This window comes from Thunnus thynnus, chromosome 13, assembly GCF_963924715.1.
Source record: "Thunnus thynnus chromosome 13, fThuThy2.1, whole genome shotgun sequence".
In the NCBI taxonomy this organism is placed as follows: Eukaryota; Metazoa; Chordata; class Actinopteri; order Scombriformes; family Scombridae; genus Thunnus; species Thunnus thynnus.
The window spans coordinates 19577954-19598519 of record NC_089529.1 but is presented as its reverse complement, the minus strand read 5'-3'; the positions used below and the strand labels follow the sequence as shown (position 1 = coordinate 19598519).

General features: G+C 38.7%; 1 protein-coding gene across 1 annotated transcript in view; it reads right to left on the bottom strand.

Annotated features, from left to right (window-relative positions):
* Window positions 1-18963, bottom strand: part of LOC137196298 (gamma-aminobutyric acid receptor subunit beta-2) — a 34475-nt gene extending 15512 nt beyond the window's left edge. The window contains exons 1-2 of the mRNA XM_067609167.1: window positions 18835-18963; window positions 18085-18297 (exon numbers count right to left, since the gene is read on the bottom strand). Coding sequence (XP_067465268.1) covers window positions 18085-18297; window positions 18835-18963 — 342 coding nt within the window. The remainder of the gene's footprint in view (window positions 1-18084; window positions 18298-18834) is intronic.
* Window positions 18964-20566: the final 1603 nt, after the last annotated feature.

Sequence of the window (20566 nt, the reverse complement as noted above, 5' to 3'; positions counted from 1 at the left end):
TTCTCTCTCTTCTCTCAGTTCCAGTAAAAAAGAAAACCTGGCAGCTGCATTTTGAACCAACTGCAGACGATTAAGTGCTTCTATACTAAGTGCAGAGTATAAGCAAATTATATTAGTTGAGATTGGATGAAATAAAGGCAGGTCAGGTCAGGGGCAGACAGAAATAACTTAATTTTGGATACATTTCTTAAGCAATAAAACCACTGCTGAATAACCTCCTCTACTTGAGTTACAAAGTTTGAATCTAAGTCAGTGAGGATCGTCTGCAGAGGATTATTGTTCATTTTATTGGTAATCCCTTGATATTTCCTCTTGTGCCACCACCAGAGACAAATTCCCACTTGAACACAGAAAAAGGAGGTTGCCATTAAATTTACAACAATCCTTCTCCCTAGAGGATGAACTCTTTGTTGTTTGTACACTCTGTGAGCTTTCCTTTAACACAACATCATGCCAGAATGCCAACTTTTCACAAAATATATCTAAGCATCTACCGGGAAGATTGCAATGCAAACGGTAATTATTTTAACCCAAACTATGATCTTTCCCAATCTCTAACCACATAATTTTTGTGTCTAAACCTAACCAATCGTTTACCATACCATGTCAACATTTATTTTTCCTTTTGAAACAGCAATGTTGTCATACTGATAAGAGCATCAGATCTTAACTGGAAGAAGAGAGAGAGATGGAGAAACAAAATACAAGAAAAAGACATGATCTGCAATACGTCACATACAAGAGAGTTGGTCCAGAGTATATCTATTAACTATGAAACTATGAAATGAGAGGAGAGGAAATTAGCTCCTTAATTCCACAACGGCACGAGATGCAAACTCATCATTTTAGTAAGAAAAAAGAAAAGAAAGAAAAAAAAAATCTTTGGGTGTGACAATATGTATTTTATGCTATAGCACAAAGGCTTCTCTCATGGTTTCCAAAGTCTGGGAGCACTGGCAGGCCAAAAAATAAATGAAATTGTTCACGATAGCATCAGAGGAGATAGCAATACAATACTAAAGCTATTTAACTGGGACTCTGGCATATCTCCCTGACCAAATCTGACTCCAGGCCTTTTTATCAAGCTTATGAAATAATGTCTCAGTTGATTTGTTTTAATGGGCAAAGGGGGATTTTGGAGGGAGATAAAACATTGGCTTTGATATGGCTCTGGGCAAAACATGATCAGGAATAACAATTTTTTTTTACTCCTAAATGGTGTGAAACATCATATACCTGTAATACAACTTAGATATTGAGCACAGTTTATAACATAAACACCCCTGTCATTGTGACATACATTTTGAAGGCCTTGCAAAATATCCTTTTATATCATTTTATTCAGATGACTTTTTATGCAAACAGTGTTTACAAACTTCAGAGGACAGCATCTTAAAATCAAAAGATGCTACAACTCCCTAATTTATTCACCATGAAAAATATTATTGGGAATTTTGAAAGCTGCATCACCAAACATAATTGAAGACCCAACTACACACTTCCTAACCAGACTTGTAGTCTTAACAATTAATGGTTTGGGAAGCCTGTCTCTTTCCTGGGTTTATAGGAACAAATGCATCCAAGTTAATACATATTAATAGATAACAATCTGTGGTGCACCAGTAAACACAAATGTAAAAAGACACAGGCAAACATGCATGCATACTGTATGTGTACACATAATGACCTGCTTGCATGGACACACAAAAATATCCTCCCACACACACACACACACACACACACACACACACACACACACACACACACACACACACACACACACACACACACAAAAGGACATGTCAAATCAAACCGCCTGAACAACTGCCTGTTCCTCACTCTCCCCCATGAGCTGAGAAGGCTATTCCACTCTTAAATATGTCTCAGATTAATTTTTGATTCCACACAGTTCAAAGCGACTTTAATGTTATTCCTGGTGTCCAATTAAAAATGTCTTCAAACTTTTGCAATACACAGCAAGCTGCAGCTGACTGACTGCCTGGACAGGGACAGAACATCTAAAGATAAGATAAATAAATAAGCCATGCAAGCCCAAGTGCAGAAACTATTCACACTCCAGAGAATGTGTGCATGCAGCTTCTAAAAATGGGTTCTGATGGACAGAGATAGCAATAGAGAAAGAGTGGAAGTTGCTCTGTCCATATGATGTGGATCGCTGGTGCAGAAAATATAACTATTACTTGGTAGAGATGCTGTAATGAAATGATAGTTTCATCACGACAGCACAGCAACTGTGTGAAATAACTGCACTCTCCTCTCAGTGTATACAGAAATAACAAGGATGTGTCCATTTGTTGTAGCGTGCATATGTAAGGATATGAGTGTATCAGTGACTGCAACTTTGCCTCAATTTGCGTTTGAGTAGTTATTCTCTGTCAGCACTTTTTTAAGCAGCTGCACTTATGGTAAATTCATCATTTTGTTGTCACGTGAAGAGCCATCTGCAGTCACACATATGCTAAAACTAAAGCAGCTAAACAAGAGGTCAAACATGCTTCTGTGTAGTATTCAGTGTTAAACGGATGAGTGACCCTACACTTCATATGATTTATTGAAAAGGTGCACAGCTGCTGTTGTAAAGTCAATGTTACATCATTTACTAGAATCAGCTTCCTGTGAAGGTAGAGCAGCATATACAGCACTATATAGTACTGTATAGTGTAACAGTGACCCAGAACATCCGGGGTTTAACCCTTTTAAATAATGGATGTAATGGTATTTCCTTGCACCGATGTAAAATCTTGTATGGCCTACTACACTAGTAGTCCTGGATTACGCATGCATTACAGAGATGCTGAGCAAGTGGCAACAAAACAAATGCAGGATGACAGGGCTTGGCTTGAAAGGTTATAAACCAAATCCTCATCCGCTATTGCTGAACATGAGGTTGTGATAGCGTTATATTAAAGTCAGAGGTCCGAAGTAAGTTTACCTAGCCTCATAATAGAAATAAGTCAGCTGCTGCAGTGTATTTTTGTTATGAAGTCCTTGGAGCAGTAACAGCATTAAAGATAACAGCAGAGTCTGAGGAACAAGGAAATATTTTCTGTGCCTTCTATATATCATATCATGTATTCATATCCCAGGAGTAGTAATTCTTATCAGTTGTACCTATATTAGTAATGGCCTCTTTTTTTTATAGATAAGCCAACACAGAACTCTACATGAGTTATGAGCAAAGAGTTAACGCACCGTCTCGAAGTTCTACCTGAGCGATAAACTTGGAATGACAGAATGAGTCCAAGTCCTGATACCCAAACAATAAAATGCAGTATGCTGTGTGAAAAGAATGCTTCCTTCCTGTTTCACTATACCGTTTCCCCACTAACAAACTTAATTTAATCATTAATTTTTGCCTGCTGTAAATAACAGAACACAGGTTTATTTAATCTGTGTAGCATTTTTTTTGTATTCCACAGGGTTATGATCTGTTGAAGGGGTTACCCTTACAGCTGTATGATGTTTTTTGTTGTCCTGCCTATGGTTTTGGTGGAGATCATCTGCTCATCTGCATCATTACATCTTCTAAACTGTTAGTGACTGGACACTGTTAAGTTGTGGGAGAAGGATTCAGTGTGTTACCATAGGTAAACTTTAATGTGAGGAGGGACTGAGAAATCTCAGGTGGTAAATTCCAGTAAGGTGAGTCTGAGAAGATAAAATGTCACTTATTTTTGCCCAAGTTTTATTAATATTTAATTTTTGTTAATGAATGCCACCTTTTTTGCACAGACTACAATCCCCTTTAAGTTTTTCAGTGCCAGTCAGTATATCCTGACTATGCAAGACTATCCTCCAGACCATTACAAAAATAATTCATATGAGCATATTTCTGAATTATAGTAAGGTTTGACTTAATGTAGCCAAAACTACTTGATATAGGTTAAGGAAAGACTGACGTCGTGGTTGAAATAAACCAAATTTTTATTTTACAGGTCCTTTAATTTCATACTAATTTCCTGGAAGTAATTTTCAGGTATTTAACAGGTATTTTTTGGAACATTTTGCAGAAAGGGTAGGGAAATTTAGAACAAATTATTAGAAAAATGTAGAGGGAAGTTGGTAAGTACCTACTTATTATATTTGGGTTCATAGTTGTTAATTTGCAAAAAATAAATAATAAATTAGATTCTTAACAATTATTTAACAAACCGAATTTCACCACCCTTTTTGTAAAAGTTACCTATTATATGCAAATTACATAGAACATTTCCATAAATAAAGGGACCTGTGAAATAAAGCGTTACCTTTATTTATTCCTATAAACTTACGACCCAAAATATGGGTGAGCAATTTATGAATCCACTAAACTATTAGTCACAGGCTGAGTAGGAAAAATCCCCCTGTGGTACCCAGAATTAACCATTTACAACTCTCCATACCTTCTAATAAACATGTGCTTTCTTTTTCCATTCCTTCCCTTTGTGTGAACCTCTCATTCATGTCAAACATGCTGCAAATGAGGAGTTTATAGGATATGATCCTTATCTATGCATCAAGTCCATATTTGATTCAGGACAGAAAATTATAAATAAGAATAAAATTATACAGCTACAAGGAGTAATTGGTTGGCAAAGGGCAAAGAAATATATTGAACAGTACATTTACAATGGAAACTCTGCCAGTAAACAAATACATTTAATGTTGTCTTCTCCAGGCTCATAGCTGTATCTCCAGCGTGCTTTGAGAAGTGTTTGTAGTATTTCCTTAATAACATTTTATTCAAAAAGTGACAGAACTGTGTAAGCTGGGAAACAAAAAGAATTTCAACATGATTAATACTCAAATTTATATAATAATCTAGAATTTTTTTGTGCATGGTAACCTCATAATGATAATAAATGAATGAACTTTCTTTTGGAAATGAAAACAACAAAGTGACTCATAAGCATGCTGATACAGGAACCACTGTGCTGAAACAGCTTGTTATTGTGTGATAAGAAGTTGGTAATTAAACCAGGGTCAGCAATTTAACTTTTGCCTAAAATAATGAGGAAGGGTCAGCATGAAGGGATCAAATACTGATTCATAATTGGAAGTTCTTGGATGTTTTATTCAACCTGTCAAAACTTATTAAATCACAGGAATCTTTCAGTGGCTCAATACCAAGGATATTATGAGATGTCAGAGCACTCAAAATCACTGGAAACAAGAAAAAGATGGAAAAAGAGCAGAGAATGAAATCCTGACATTGGCAAATGTGTGAAAGAAACAAAGGGGGGGAGAGAGACAAGCACAAGTGGAGTGAGAAATAAACAGACACACTCAGGGGGTTAGAGAGGGAACACAGCTACATAAAAAAACAGTCAAAAAACCCAATGAGTGGCGTCATCGAAGGCAACACTAGATCCAAAATAGTCCAAACCAGCAGAGATCCCCTTCATACTGCTGTTCCATGAGCCCTTCAACTCCCAGGGCTCAGATGAAACAAAAGACGGAACTTGCATGTTTTGGTTTGAAGTTTTTATCTGCCTGGTACATCACATTTCCAAGTGCCTGTGGTGTGCACACATGTACACACACATTAAAACCTATATGTGGGTGTTTATATGTACACGCATCCACACATACACACACACACAGACACACACACACACACACACACACACACACACAGCTACTACACCACAGCCAGTGTGTTTTAAACATAGTGGGAAAAAGCCTGTCACCAAATTAAGAGAGAAGGATGAGTGCTCGGTGTACTGATGACTTGCTGTATTGTGAAGCACACTCACTTTGTAAACAGCCAATGTCCCCCACTCCCCCTCTGTTGCCCACCATCACTCCCTGAACTATGTTGAAACAAAATGGACACTGCACAATAGTAGGTAGCATTTGCAGTTACAAGCCCTACACCATCTCACCAGAGGCATACCAGGTTCCCAATTAGGATGGATTAAGACATTTTTGCTCATTGGTCCCTTTGACAAGAGTAACACTAGATGACAAGTGAGCAGTCTTGTGTACAGTAATATCAGCATGAAGGTCATCCTCTTAACGATATTGTGAACACACCACTGCTTCAATACTTTCCTGATTTTGCCCTGGAATATGACAAATCAGAAAATGAGGCACAAGGGTTTCTTTCCTTTTTTTCTTCTAGATGAGAAGATGAGAATGTTGTTTTCCCCATACAGAAAAGGTCAGGTATTTTTTCTCACCAGCCGAACGGTTGTTTGCTATGATGAATAAAAGGGAAAAAAAAGATCGTAACACACTTTTAACATGAAAAAAAGAATCGGTTGAGGGTGTCTGAGAATGAGAAATGTAAGACGGTACTGTTTCTATGTGTACTTTATTTGCACATGAATGCGCCATGAGTCAACTATACAGTTCTCAGTTTTCTCATTACCATCCAAAGATAAGGTAACTTACTGTATATTGAAATTATCTCCTCGAGTTAATTGTTGTACTGCACCCTAATGAATGGAACCCAATGGAAGGTAGAAAATATACATTCAGATATTTATATCCTTTATGGTGTGCTACATATGTTCTAGTAACGTTAACAATGTATGTGATTTGTCAGGGTAAATATGGAAAAACAGTCACTATTTCCTCATAGGCCCCAGAATAGAAATGATACTGAACAATTCAAAAAGATTGAAAAAAATGAAATATTTGCAACAAACATATTATTTTTGCCTTGACAAATATCCTCTTTGGATTTCGGAAAAAACCCTGTGAAGCCATCTGTAATCCGTGAAATCTTGACACTGCAGCATGCCTGCATCCCCCCTCAAACAGGAAGGGCTGAAGGGTGTTCAAACCTCTCGGTAAATCAAAGAAAGTCATTATCACTAGAGGTCTCTCTATATACTGTAGGAAAAAAAGCTCCTCTGTGGAACAAGAACATGAAGAATATTTTAGAGACCTGATGAGCATCCTTTCACAGGTCCTCATTGTGAGCAGATCATTAGGGACAGTGGATCCTTACTTCAGGTTCTCTAGGAGGTGGTTCATCAGTAGGAGAACCTCTGGTACTAGACAGCTGCTTACCCTAAACACTCTTTTGCACAAAGCATTCCTAAACCCATGCTAATAAGTGGCAGTGATGGGTAGGGGAAAAGGGCAGTGATGCCAACTGTACTGTCATCAGTAAAGGAGAAGAAGCAGGTATAGCTGCCTGAAGTCACCTTGTCAAACCTGTTGGTTTGCACCTCCTGGTTCCCTCTAGTTATTTTGATTCCCTCCATGTTGCTGTTCTTCCCATCCTAAGTTTTTCCATCTTAGTTTCTTTGAATATTTCTAGCAACCAGCCTAACTACTTATACCTTGAGCCCAGATGGCCTCAAATTTTCCTATTGAGAATGGATATAATCTGTTTTTAATCTGCCATTTGATATCAACAAACATTTTTCACAGGAAATAGAGAGTGTCCATATAGAATTTGACACAGGAGAGTTATATCTGCATCATGCACCAGGCAAACCGCATTCTCGTCCATTAGCTGTCTACCATACAGTGGAAATTTCATGTATTCCTGTAACTACACTCTCGTGTAGAACTGGTCATAACGGGCTGCTGCCGGACAAATGGCCTGTGTCTGGGAACAGCATATTTTGTAAAGTGGCTTAGCCATACAGTTCCTTGTCTTATTCTCCAAATTCACACACCTGTCACATTTAGTGGAGAGAGGAAATTACTACAGAATGTGATCATGAAGGCACTGGGATAATTGCAATTCTGTGATGATAGAGCTGAACTGATGTTATGTGATCAGAGTTAACGATAACAGTGATGTGAAAATTCTCAAGGAAGGTACTGTTACTATAAGCACATTGCTAAGCTTTTGCCAAAGCTCACAATTAAATCCTTTGTATTGTACCTTCTCAAGTTCATAAAACTTTGCTCTTTATATTTTATGTCCCTTTGTACACCAGCATCAGCTATAGGCCTTACAGTTCAGTTGCACAATTGAATGTAACGTTCTTTAGCCATGTCTATAAGTCATGGACATTTGGATGCATTACACTACACTTGCACTACATTTGTGCAAGTTAAACCATTTTGGTTTGCAAGAAAATGTAATTGTCACCTCTACACCTCATCTCTTTCATCTGGTGTGCCAGCAACTCAGGAAGTTTTTTTTTTTCATTAGGAGCAGCAGCTAGCATCAGGGCTGTCAACTGTGTGGGAAAACATACTGTAAAAGTGAAGTTATAAAGAGAGAAGTCATTAATTTGAGAAATTTAAATCTCCTTCCTAATACCATTAGGGTACATTAAATGAAACTACAGACATTGTGTAGTTTTTGCCGTTATGAAAAGCTGTGCTTAGATGAAAAGCTGTGCTTGAAAAACTCACAACAAAGAAAGAGATACAACAAAGGGTTTGCGATGTATAAAACCTTAAAATTCAGTATGTTGTGGTTAAATGGTAGGTGGACACTCCTTATGATGTACTGGCCATGCTGTGAGCTGTGAGCATTAGAAATAGTGTGACTATATCACTTCAGCACCATGGACAGCATACATTACAGCAGTAGTAGTAGTAGTTCACAGCACTGGTGAAGGTGGAGGCACTCATTGGGCTATGACAAGTAGCTCGTTTGATGAGGGCTAGCTGGTATTAATCACAGATCATTCAGAGCAAACTGTTTGAGACAAGGAATGGACCAAAATACAAATAAGGCTGATTAACATCGTTTTACCCAAATTCCCACCAACACAAAGTCCATGCACTTGGAACCATTTTTTGTGCAATAAAAAACACCTTATAGTATTTATCTGATTTGGTACAATACATTCTCTCCAGAAGAGCAAACTCAGCTGAGGATATATTAAGGAAGGAAAAAGTTTCTACTTTTACCAAGGGAAACACTGGAAAACCGGATGGGAGGGATTATGTTGAAAATATTAAAATTCTGAGTAAATCCTTGTGCTACAGTAAAGCATACATTCTTCAGACCCAGTGCAGGCCCGGTTAGACAAAGTTCCTGACAGCTGACTGAACAAATCTGTGGCTATGCCAGTGAATAAGGGTGCAGACTGAAAAGGAGACAGTTGAAAAAGCTAGATATTTATGTCAAAATTTAAGCAGTAAAATGAAACACATTCAGGCGTCCAGTTGTATATAATTCATCAGTGACAAGAGAAAAACAATCAATAAACAACAGCAAGGAAAAATTAATGAATAAAGGAAATATTTACTCACAACTCTCTATCTCCAGTGTGCAGTTTTGCTCATCCAGTGGATACCTTCTCAGGTCCATCATACAAGCAGCAGTGGTAGTGATCCTGAAAAGACATGAAACAATGATATATCATGTTCCATTCAAAGCCATTTTGGTAGAAGCTGATAAAAAGCAAATTAAATATCTGCTGTTTTCAATAGAATAACTGCAGCATCTTGTCTTGTCAGCAGATGTAGACAAACTTAATGAAATAACTGATAATCATATGTTAGTGATCAGAACATAGCCAACCCTGGATTGCATTTATATGAGAAATTTTCTGCATTAGATATATTTAGGACCAAACCTTAAAGATTAACGTATCATCAGACTGAAAACCTAACCCTAACCTGGAAGTTAAACCACTGGAGATCAGCTAAAACAAGATTTTCAGGGGGTTTTCACTTACACTTTGAAGGACAAAACCTTAAAGCTCCTTTGGTGTTGCCTTGAGTGATAAGTGATTTTTGACTGCTGTCCCAAATCTACCTTATACAGTACATATATTCACCACCCACCCCCATCTACCATGGGACCGACACTGGCCGTCAATCGTGAATTAAAGTTTACAAATGTCTGCGGAAAAATGTGAGTACAATTTACCTTCATTTATCAAAGCCCCTATGATATATAACATTTCTCCAAAAATAAATATCAATCATCAATGAATACAATGAATATTTACTATCCACATTTTCATGAGTAACCAAACAAGACTTAAAATCCTCAAAACCTCTACAGGAGCCTTTGGGAATTTGGGGTGGTGATGATGTAAGTGGGAACTCCATGGGGATTACAGGCCCAAAGCTAATCCTTATGTCCCAGTTTTAGCATTGTTTGGATAATCCTGTGAGTCCTCTGTTAGACCCTACCTGAGATGTGAGTCACTGCAGGGATCAAACACTGTGGGACAGTGGTGACAGCAATTGGCCAGAGATAACAGTAGTAGTGTTTGTACTCTGACTGCTGCATGTCATACCCTCATGAAATATGTGGGATTAAAGGGAATGCATTACATCTCAATGACATCCTAAAGACTTTTCAAGTCAAGATTATTGCTTGTATTGAATGCTGCTACTGCTATTACTACCACTAATAGTACTACAGAAAAGCAACAGAAGAAATTACAGTATTTTAAAAATATTTAGTATTCTTAAAAATAACTGTTACAACAAATCTGTTATATAAAATACAAGAGATCACACTATAATTGTATTTTCCTTCACTTACGTGTCATCTCTCCAATATCACAAAGCTTTAGGCCTATTTAAGTGTGTGATTTGCGTAAAGTGTAAAGTTGTTGTTTTTTTCCATCCCTCCCTCCTGGATAATTTGACTGACAGTGCTTTGCTTTGTGAACACTGTTGTTGAGCGTGCAAAGTTGTGTGAATGAATAAACAATAATTAAGAGATTGTGGGGGGTTCTTTTATGTGTCTCCACTTAGAATCAAAGCGCTTGTCATGTATCCTTTTTTAAAATATATTTTATTGATTTTCAAAATGCACACACACGCACAAACATAAAAAACAACAAAAAACAAACAAAATAAGCAAACAAAAACAAAAAAATCATGACAGCACCTAAATCAACAATCACAACCATGTAACAACATTAACAACACACATTAAAAGACCAGAATAGCACAAAAAAGAGATCTAATATATTTCAGTACCACTAGTTTTCAGATAAAGAGGATAGGAAATAAAAAAGAGAAGAAAAAGGGAGTTTTAATTCACTTCAGTCCAGTTTTCATGAAATGGGATTCGCTCTGAAAGTTAATCCAACCGCTCTGGACTAAGTCTAAAATTTCATATGGTAAATGAACTAAAACTGGCTGCAATATTTGTAAGAAATATGTGCTGTTCCCCTTTAATGTAGCAGAGAGGCTTTCCATTGGTAAAACCTTGTATAATTCTCTGTACCACTGTGTTACTGTTGGGGGTTTGTCTGTAGCTTGTCATGTTTCAAGTCCTTAAACTCCAAAGTTTCACTTGAGAGGGAAGAATATATAAGGTGCTGCCACAACTCCACAAGAACACGGAAAATATAAGATGATTTATAGTGAGGTGTTGATCTCTAAGCTAATGAATTTATCTCTCCTCTGCATCTCAAGACACCGATGAAGTTTAATTACTTTAGCATTCAGAGAATATATGATGCATCATACACATAAATAAGCCCAGGGATGTTCTTCTCTGAACATTACGTAAATCAAGGGAGTTGTTTTTAATGTGTAAAACATGGGGCCACTGGAATAGGCTAATAACACACTGTATCTCATCCCAACATTGTTCATTAACAACAAGTCTCAGAGTTATCATTCAGATAACAAGTATCATCCAAGGAAGGTACTTAAAATGATAAACGTAAATCATATTACCATGTAGTAGCTTTGAAAGGGATCTAGCTTTAATCTCCACAAATCAACACTACCTGACTCTATGGAGTATGTTGAGAAAAAAAGGATCAATAAATCTGTAGATTATTATCTTCATTTCAGCTGAGATGGCCTTAAGGGTGAGTCTATAGACAGATACAAGAGTTTGAGGCAGAAGGGAGAGTGAAGCATAAAGCTGACACCTGAGACTTAACTATTTTGGTTTTCCTCTGGCAGAATACAATTTTGACATAAAAACATATCATCAACCGAGCTATGGTAAACTCAAAGTTGATATAATCAGTGATGAGAGGGAACCAGGTTTCTTTAGTTCTTTAGCATGGAAGAAACTCAGTGTTGATTTGTTTTCTTTTTGTTTATCAAGTATTTATCTCTATTTGTATTTTTTCTACTTTAGTGGGAAAAACATGTAATCAAAATTTTCAACTCACTGATATAAATGATATCAGCATCATGCAAATTTTTTGACACTGAGCCTGTCTTTATTTATTAAGAGCTAGTTCAAACATATAACTGTGAATTTTTTGACAAAGAGTAACAACATCAAAACCACATCCTTTATAATTCTACTTGAAATCCTTTTCTAGCTTGCATACATAGATGGATTGTGTGAAATGAAATGCAAATGAAACAAAGCAGTTTAAATCTGGATAATTTATAGCATGAATGCTCATAAACCGAATCTACTACTCAAAAACAAATGTTCTAGCATGGCAAATGCTTCGATAACAGGTGCAAACAGCCTTCTGCTGTACTGCCCCTATCATATTTTGTGTATACATGTCAGCATAACAGCATTTAGTGTTCCAATCACTATCAAAACAAATACACAGGGATGGATAATAAGGGATAATAACAGCAGCCAACCATGAGTCAATAGATAAGGTTATGTTGTCCATCAGACTTTGTGAAGGGAACATAAGGACGAGGCTGTGAGTAATAGGCTGCCATTCTTTCCCTGGCTCTGGTCTTGTGTGAGAACTTGACTCCCACTGAGGGAGTTGCCACAGAGCAGCACAGCATGGTGGGTAATCGTCTAGGCACACCTGACAACATAGATAAATTTGTGCCAGAGGAGAAGCTCATCTTGAGTCCAATCCTCTGTGTTATACAGCAGAGATAATCACCCTGTGTGTCTCTGCGCCTCTCTCGCTCTCTTTTGCTCTCCACTCTCTTTGCTCTTTTTCTCACTCTTCCATTATTCAGACCAACAGTCACTGCAATGGCAATCTTTGTGCATCTTATAATCTTTGTATTTCTAAAATCCAAGCCATGCAAGATTCATGCTCTTGCATATTGAACAGCAACATGACACATTGTATGTGATACGATTTGACAATAAGCTTTTGAACTAATGATAATACTTTCACAAAGCTGTTGTGGTCTTTTTTCATATTTGTTCATATGCCTTTTTGAGAGGCATCCCGTTCTGTCTATAAATCATCATAGTATGTCTGAGCAACCATGCTCACCACAGGCACCATATGGTGGACAGGTGGGACCACTCCTACCCAGTTCAAAACAGTCCTTGTGGAATACTCAATAATTTCGAGGTCAAACCAAAAGCAATAAAAAAAACAAAGGGAAATAAAAAAGATTTGTTATTTTGCAGTGCTTGAAGGTTTGTTTAAAGGATTACCAAATTATATTATCACTCTCAAGGGCAGTTGTGTCTATATTTGTGTTTATGTAACAGTTAGTAAGGTAGCACTGGTCCCTGTTAGCCTCCTCCACAACTATGGCCCTATTGGGTTTTGTGTCTCATAACCCAAGTGTGCTGAAGTAGAACAACTGCACTTTCAGTCCCAGAAATGTAATTACACCAGTATCTAGCCAGTCTTAACACATCTTGAGTATAGCCACAAATCACACAGAATGGATAGTAGAGTAAATAGTTAAATATTTTGAGGTAAACTGCACATTTATCATGCAAACTTGTTGACTGTGTTGGCATTGTGATGGATGGAAGGAGAAATTATTCAGAATCATTCAAAAAGAGACTAAATAATCAAGTTTGGTGAAGATCATAAGTTGAAGAATACTATCTAAGATAGCAGGAAACAATTTCATACATTTTGAAAATTAGGATTCCAACACAATAAGTATGACTGAGACCTCAATGTCATGATCTCTGAGCGTTCGGACCTATCTGTAGTTTCTTTCTTTTTACTCTCTGTCTTTCTGCTATTGTAGCTTTCTTGGATTATCTTGAGTTTTGTGATTATCCTGTGTTTGCAAGATGATTGGATGAATGCTGTTTAAACTGCTTCATATTTGCAATATTTACATTTACAGCAGCTACAGTAGATCCTAAATGAAATGTTGGGAACATACAGTTTACAAGTTGTGGTCAGTAAGAGAAAAAATAACTATATTGGTCATTAAATGGATTTAATAGCATGTTTATTTTTCTGGCAAGTTGGTGGCTGTCTTCTCCAAAAACTCGAAAGCATAATTTTGCTGTTTGTTCAAAGACTTTATGTTTACATTCAATGCAAAGCTTCCAACTTCAACAACTCACGTCCCTTCTCCTACTCACAGTCACGTTGGAATACCTGCCAACATTTATGTTTTCAAAATAAGAAGGCTTTTTCAGGGGGCGGTGAAGTGAAAGATAACGCTTTACTCGAGTTGACAATACACTCGTTACTATAAGTGCAACAAAACCTTCGTGAGTAGAAAGCCAATAAGTACTTTATCAAACCAACTGTTCAACAAGCATAAACATGTAGAAAAGCGATATTTTAAACTACTTTTCCAGCAGTGTCCCATCCACTGCCAGTATGCTTTACACAACCACAGCGCACCACAACGAAAGTTGTCTGTATATAGCCTAACTGTATATCTGAGTTTGCCACATATCTTAACATTTGGCAATTTCTTGTAAATTTAGTTACTGGCTGAGACACACCAGTACCTCCTCTCTCTATACCAGTGGCATCTGCAGGTAGTGAATCACATCAGCAGCAGAGGACAGGATGAAAGACTGCCTGCGCAGAGAGCAGCTGCGCACACATGCTGTACAGTGCCAGGAACAGGTTGTGATAACGAAAAGGAAAAGAATATGAAATCGGGAGATTAATGGGAGTAATTACCAATCGGGAGCACAGCGGGAGAAGGGGTTAAAAATAGGGAGACTCCCACGTAAGTTTCTTTTAACCAAACTTTAACCATGATTCTAAGTACAGGTTTAATATTTTTTTACTGACAAACTGTCTATTTTGCTGTTTCCATATGATGTTTATGGCTCTCTAAAAACCCACACAAGGTAAGGCAGTGAGGCAAAAGAGACCACAGGAGTGAAATGATGAAAAGAGAAGAGATGAGAGAAAATTCAAGGCCAGAGGATGTCAGGTGAGACAGAGAGGGGGACCATCATAACAGCACCTTTTAATAGCAATAAAGAAATTCAAAGGGAAGAGTTCTAGCATTAACATGCTGTTTCATATTACACACCTCAGGGGTTATCCACCCCCCAGAGTGAAACGGCAAGGTTGTTTGAGAGTAAGAGGGTTAGATGGATTCTCCTTTTCTTTCTCTCTTGTCCCCAGTCTTTGTCAGCATTTATTTCTCTCTGATGGATTTGCTGCTGGTGATGGGGCTGTAGCTTCCAAGTGTTTAACCAAGGAGTAAATTGCCGGTTACTTTCTGGCAACTTTCTGATCTCTGTGTCAAGATGGAGTCAGTGATGTAGAACCAAGAGCAAGAGCCTGTGGCAGAGTCTTTGAAAAGACTGCGTGGGAAAGGTAAAGGTTATGCATGTTTGTGTGTGGTTATGTGTGTGCACTTGTGCTTCTGTGCATGTTTGTTATGTTGCTGTCGTTCTGTGGATGTGTGTGTCTGTAAGTGCCTGATTGTGTTTGAAGCTGTCTGGCTCTCCGTTTACCTTCACATACTTTCTCACTTGTCCCCAAACGATGCACAGCAGCATTTCTCTCTCAGTCTGAGTACGGTCCTTGGTTGCTTGGTTACTGCCTGAGGACATTGCCAGCCACACCAACCGAGCCCCATATGTTGCATCACCTGCAGTGACCCTCCATATTTACCAGACTGCGCTCAAAGACTCTCTTCCTGGATGGATGAAACTTGTGAGGTCAAATCAGGGCCAAGTAGCCTTAAGGGTTTCCAGCAGTCATTGGGATTCAAGCCAAGTAAATGTGTGTACTGTTTGTCACACACTCATGGTCCATGCATATTTTGACCAAATCAAGATGAGAGAAGGTCTTGCATCTATTTTGTTTCACTTTCTTTTTAAATAGTCATGTTTTGACCCAACAAGAATCTTCCTCAGGTCTTTCCATTTTTAAATTTTTAAATTTTGTCTTTCACCCAGTGAATGAGTTTTGTGATGAACCTGTTTCTTAAGACTTTTTCATGACTGCTGAGGGACACTTTGATGACAGACCAAAACAAGAGCAGTTGCCTTCTTCCAAAGAAAATCAAATAATGCTGCCCTTAAGATCAAGGGGAAAAAAAGGTGACAAGCCAGTGGTGTTACCCAGAACAACAAGAAAACGGTGAGGGTTAAATTTCAGACTCAGGATGACTGAAGTTACAGTTGCTTGTCCATGTTGGCCAGTAAAAAAGACATTTTGGGTCTATATGTGCGAGTATTAGGGGGGGCAGACAATTGGGAGGAGTGTGTGTCTGGGTCTGAGTGTATTTTTTGAATTTGTAAAAGGGGCGTGTTCAAGTTCAAATTAGGGTGTGAAGTTGCTCTTCAAGTAGCCAGAAACATAACTCCAAATAAATGAAATGTTGCTCACTAACTGCTGGATGTGTAAGTAGGCATCTGCTACTAACACATTCAACTAAGTATCAGCTTAAAAGATGATGATATGTCAATGTTTTTTTTCTGTTCCAAACTGGCCAAAAAATCGTGTTATTTATTGCGGGCTTAAATTAAATTTCTCATGCATGACTTGGAATGGAGTATTGTTTTACATAGTGGTAATGCCACCATACGATAAATGATCTGAATTACATCAATTCGGCTGCCTGCAGAGTTCTATCATTTTCATCTAGAGACACAAAATGGGCTGTGTGCTAGAGCCACATTACTTGATATTTAAGATAATGACAGCATTCATAGAGCACTCAACCCCCATAGCAAGCTGCTTCCCACCTACACCCTACCAAGAAAACATAGGGAGTTGGATGCCCATACCACCAAATCACTTGGATGCTGTAACAATAAATTCATATTTAACAAAAAAATCGATGCTATTTAAAATCTGAAGGCAAAACGTTTTTCATTTACTGTAAATGTTTACTCGACTGGATATTGATTATTATTCACCATGGCAACCAAAAGTTCACGACTTGTTTTTCTCCGGAGGACAGCAGCTGTGTCTTCCTGCCGCCTGGCAGCTCGGGTGTGCCACAAAATCCTGTCTTGCTCCTGTGCACTCTCTATCAGCACTATCAATGACAGACTCTAGTGACTGGGGTTTTTCTTCAACTGGAATTCCCCTCATGTTTGCTGTAATGATCTCCACTGTGTGATGGTGACTGTGGCTGTTACCAACGCTGCAATTCTGCTCAAATGACGCAACTGCTTTAATTATGATGTCCTACACCGCCACACAGCTACGGAATTTAAGCAGCTTCCTAATTACACCCAACAAGGAGTTTTTACCCCGATGCTAAGAGTTTGGGATTTTAAGAAACATAACTTGTTACATCCATAAAGGCTCGCACTGTGGTTTCAGTGGGGAATATGGAAGCAAAAAAAACTTAAAGGTCATTGTTGGAAACATCACAACACTACCCCACACCAGGCAAAATGCAAAATATAGTCACCCCCTACTAAACCTAAGCATCAAATGCTTTTTCAGAACTGGAAAAGCATTGACCCAGCCATCATGACTATGGACCTCCAGCACATCACCTGCCCAGCTTCTGCATCAGTGGATGAACTAATGGCACTGCTCTCTGAGCAGTGTCTTTGATCCTCATGCCCCTGTCAAGACGCCTGAGGTCATTTTTTCATGCTCTGTTCTCTGGTTCACTCATGACCTGAAAATAAAAACAGCTGGATGTGTCCTGGAATGACATTTTCATACTCTCTGGACTCGCTGTCCATAAACTGACCTTCCATCAACATCAAAGGACTTATTCGAAGTCCCTTAAAGACGCTTGGTCACAGTTCCACTCCAACCTAATTGATAACAATCTTGGCAACCCTAAGCATCTTTTTGCCACCATAAATCATCTCCTGAAGCCACAATCATCTTCCCCAGTTGAGGCTACAGAAGAGTGATGTACCAGCTTCATTGACTTTTTTAGAGCCAAGGTCAAGAACATCCGCTATCTGATGTCCTGTTCTTCCTCTCTGCCTCCTCCCGTCATTGACTCTCTGGCTTGGAGCTTGCCATCTCTACTCCATTTTACTTGTGTCAGACAGAGCCACACTGAGGAAATCCTCAGGAAGATGAAACCCTGCACCTGTGCCCTGATCCCATTCCCACAGCTCTGCTCAAATCATACATCCCCATTCTCAGCCCCCTGATCACCCAAAGTGTCAACCTCTCCCTTTAAACTGGTAGTGTCAAATCTGGCCTGAAGGTCACAGTCTTCCGCCTCCTCCTCAAGGAGCCCACAATGGACCCAGAAGTTCTTTCCAACTACAGATCTATCTCCAAGCTCCTTTTCCTGTCCAAGGTGTTGGAGAAGGTGGTTGCTTCTGAGCTTCAGGACCACCTTAAACACAACAATCTATTTGAAAAATTTCAGTCAGTTTTTCGTTCAGCAGACAACACTGAAACATCTCTGCTGAGGGTTGTGAATGACCTGCTGATGGCAGCTGGTGCAGGGTCCCCTTCTCCTGCAGGGTCCTGATTCTCCTTGACCTGAGCACTGTATTTGACACTGCAGATCACACCATCTTCTTAGAGGACCTCCTCACCATCATTGGACTGTCAGACTCTGCACTTAAGTGGCTTCAGTCCTATTTTTCCGGTAGGATTGAGTATGTCTGTATAGAATTCTAGATTGCTATGAAAACCAAGAATGCATTAAGAACAGTATATAATTGGGAATCGCAAGAAAATTTCAGAGAAATAGACACAGAGTGTGAGAGGAGAGGGAGAGACGCTATGCTGTGTATATTTCTCACTTTCCTCCTGATCAGTGTCCTCTAGGTATGCTGCATTATCAGTTATGAATTTATTTTTCACTGCATGAGGAAATGCACATGTGGTGTGAGAGCGTGAAAAGTGTGAATTGCATGAGTCTCACGGTCAATGTGTGAGAGTTGGCAGCCCCACCTGTGGTGTTCCGCAAGGATCGGTTCTCGGCCCCATCCTGTTTACCCTCTCCATGCTCCCCCTTGTACATGTCATCAGCAGACATGGGATGTCTTTTCATTGCTATGCTGATGATACCCAGCTGTACATTGAAACTGCCCCAAGCCCTTCTGCAGCCATGTCATACCTCAACACCTGTCTTTAGGAGATAAAAGCCTGGATAAACACATATTTCCTCCAGTTAAACTCCTAATTGGCACTCCACACCAGATTCAGTCATCCCCCATACCTCATCTTACGTTTGACGGCCAGGAAATCCCTCTTTCATCCTCAGTCACTAATCGGGGTGTTAGGTTTGACCCTCCGCTGACTTTTGATGACCGTATAAGACATCGTTGCAAAACCTCTTTCTACCATCACCTCAAGACTGGACTACTGCAATGCGCTCCTCACAGGGATTCCTGGCTTGAGCATCCAGAAGCTCCAGTATATTGAGAACAATGCTGCCAGGATCCTGATGAGAGTACAAAAACACAAACATATAACAACAATTCTGTTTTCATTGCACTGGCTCCCTGCCTCCTTCAGGATTTACTACAAAGTCTTGCTACTCACATACATATCCATCAATGGAAATGCACCTTCCTATCTGCAGGATCTAATCATACCACAAACCATCACCCGCACACTCAGATCTACCAGATCTACCGGCAGCAGTTAGGGATCCAGCCTTCTGCTCTGCTCCACCATGCTTGTTGAATAGTCTTAATAATAATCAAACCATCGGAGGGTAGCACAGACTCTAGTCTCTTTTTAAAAAGCCTAAAAGGCCTAAAAACCTTTACTTTCAGGAAGGCTTCCTTTTTTTTAAGTCTTATTACTATTTTCTTTATGTTGTGTGTTCTATGTTATTAATACTGTAGCACTCTAAGTTTCACTATGAATAAAAAGTATGGTTCAAATTATTATTATTTTATCATTATTTAACTCAAATCTTACTTGTGTATGCTAATTCGTCTACTCTATTTGACAGAAAAGCTCTTTGTTTCTGCAGTCTCCTTGTGCTCAGTAATCCTCAATGTACACACTAGTCAGTTGAACAAAGAATATTCAGGCCTATCTAGCAGCGAATAATCCTAATGAAGAACAAAGGCAAGACCCTCCTTTATATGTGCCTTATCAGACCTAACCTGCCTGAGAAATACAGACAGGCATTTTTGTTGTTTGTTATCATTTGCTTTTGCATTATTATTATACTTCCTGAAGTCAATTTCTGCTGTTTGTTGTTGTTTCCCCACAGGTGAAAGTCTGCCTTTGAAATTATGGATTTAGTTTTAAAGATCAATGTGGGGTTGGTACAATTTATGCCAAAAAAATAACACCAGTTTGTGTGTCAAAAGATGTGTGCACATGAATGCGTATCAGCCTATAGAAAGGGTTGGTGCTGTTTGCCTTTTAGCCACCATAATGAATCCCTGGGATGAATTTATAGTCCAATGGCAAATACAGTAAGTGCGTGTCTGAATATTCATCAGCTGTTTGTACATTCTCTGTGTCTGGCTTCCTCTATTATCAGCATCTATGGATTCGCTGCATCCAATTTCATTTCCAATAAACAGCCTGAATGAGAAGAATCTCCTTTCCACAGACTGTTTGTGTATACAGATAATGTGGCCACTATTTCCTCATTAATGTATCCATATTGTATTTCTGTGACAAATGAA